General features: G+C 67.0%; 1 protein-coding gene across 1 annotated transcript in view; it reads right to left on the bottom strand.

Annotated features, from left to right (window-relative positions):
* LINGO3 (leucine rich repeat and Ig domain containing 3) overlaps window positions 1-1,217 on the bottom strand; it is a 1,835-nt gene extending 618 nt beyond the window's left edge. Inside the window, exon 1 of the mRNA XM_006897975.1 lies at window positions 10-1,217. Within this exon, the coding sequence (XP_006898037.1) occupies window positions 10-1,217 (1,208 nt within the window). The remainder of the gene's footprint in view (window positions 1-9) is intronic.
* Between the last annotated feature and the right edge of the window lie 711 nt (window positions 1,218-1,928).

Here is a 1,928-nt window from a genome sequence, read left to right as displayed (position 1 = left end):
TTGCGGCACACGAAGTACTCGAAGAGCGCGGAGTCGGGCAGGTCGCGCAGCGCGTCCCCGCGGACCTCGGCCGGGGTGGCGCAGGCCGGCAGGCGCCCGTCGAAGTTGAGCGTCTTGCGGCGCTGCACGATCCACAGCAGGCGGCAGTCGCAGGCCAGCGGGTTGCCGTCCACGCGCAGCGTCTCGAGCGTGTTCACCGAGTGGAAGGTGCACTCCTCGAGCGTGGACAGCTGGTTGTTGGAGAGGTTGAGCAGGCGGATCTGGCGCAGGCCCAGGAAGGCCTGCGGCTCCACCACCGCCAGCAGCGCCCCGGCCAGGTGAAGCTCGCGCAGGCGCACGAGGTCGCGGAAGGAGCCGCGCGGCACGGTGCTGATGGGGTTGAAGGAGAGGTTGAGGCAGGTGAGGTGCGCCTGGTGGCTGAGCGCGGCGGCCGGCACGGCCGTGATGTTGGTGTGCGTGACGGACAGCGAGGTCAGGTTGAGGCCCTGCAGGCTGCCCGCGGCCACCTCCTCGAGCAGCGGCCAGTTGTCGATCTCCAGGTGCAGCAGCCCCGGCAGCTTCCGGAAGTTCTGGTCCTCGAGCGCGGCGATGGCCAGATGGCGCAGGCGCAGTGCGCCCAGGCCGCGCAGGTGGCCCAGCGACTCCCCGGACAGCGCCGTGAGGTTGCAGCGCTCCAGCGTCAGCTCCTCGAGGGCCAGCAGGCCGGCGAAGGCGCGGCGCGAGATGAACACCAGGTCGTTGTCGCCCACCTCGAGGCGCCGGAGGCTGCGCAGGTCCTGGAAGGTGTAGTCGAGCAGGATGACCAGCTTGTTCTCGCTCAGGTCCAGCAGCGTCAGGTTGGCCAGGCGCGTGAACACGCCGGGCGGGATGAGCTTGAGCTGGTTACGGCGCAGCCGCAGCTCGCGCAGGCGCGGGAGGTTGTCGAAGGCGCCCGGCTCCACGTGCGCGATCACGTTGTCGCTCAGGTCCAGCTCCTCCAGCTGCGGCAGCGCGGCCAGGTCACCGGGGTTGAGGCAGCGGATGCGGTTCCGGCTGAGCTCCAGCAGGCGCGTCTCGGCCGGGATGCCGTCGGGCACGGCGGTCAGCCGGCGGCGCGGACAGGCTACCGCGCGCGTCACGGCGGTGCACTCGCAGCGGGCAGGGCAGCCGTGGGCCGGCGGCGGGGCCGCGGGCAGGAGCAGCAGCGGGAGGCCCAGGACACGCAGCCAGCCGGTCATGGTGTGGAGCCTGGGCCTAGGGCCGCGCCACCATCCTCCTGGACACCTGCGGGCGAGGGGCAGTGTGAGGGCCCGCGCAGCCCCCTGACCCTGTCCAGTCGATGTGGACACGCAGGGGTGTGTGCAAGGTACTCACGTGCGCTGGGTGCCACGTGGGGGCGCCGCTGAGCAGGGACTGGGAAGCATCTCTGTCCCCACGCGGGGTGGCAGGGACCACAGAGCTAGCTAGACCTCACTGTCATGGGCACTGTTTTCTGCGGACAGGCCTCTGCGCCTGGGCACCACTGAAAAGAACACTACCTGGAGACAGGCCATCCCCATAACCAGTTATATATGATCCATGACGGCTTCACTGGAAGGTTTCTCAGACACAGATGACGGGGCCTTTCCTCCTAGTCTCAGTCTAGGTGCCATTCAGCATCTCAGCCACACACAAGCCTCCGCTGGCCGACACCTGGGGCTGTGTACGAGGTGCTTGGACTCGGAAGGGAAGCAGGACTTGCACACCAAAACAAGCCCGGACCCTTCTATTCTAACCCTTTGGGGTAGAGCCAGAACTGCCCCACAGGACCGCCAAGGCTGTTATCTCTGCAGAAGCTGACTGATAAATCTTCCGCCCAAAGAGCAGCTGTGGGCCTCAAACCACGAACCTTGTGCATATAATCGCTGCACTAGTAAAATCACGATGGATGGTCAAGAGATTGAGATTGC

Source organism: Elephantulus edwardii, unplaced genomic scaffold (genome assembly GCF_000299155.1).
Source record: "Elephantulus edwardii isolate Elephantulus edwardi_28Jun2011 unplaced genomic scaffold, EleEdw1.0 scaffold00217, whole genome shotgun sequence".
NCBI classification, from domain to species: domain Eukaryota; kingdom Metazoa; phylum Chordata; class Mammalia; order Macroscelidea; family Macroscelididae; genus Elephantulus; species Elephantulus edwardii.
The sequence above is the reverse complement of the archived record's forward strand: the minus strand, read 5'-3'. Positions and strand labels throughout refer to the sequence as shown.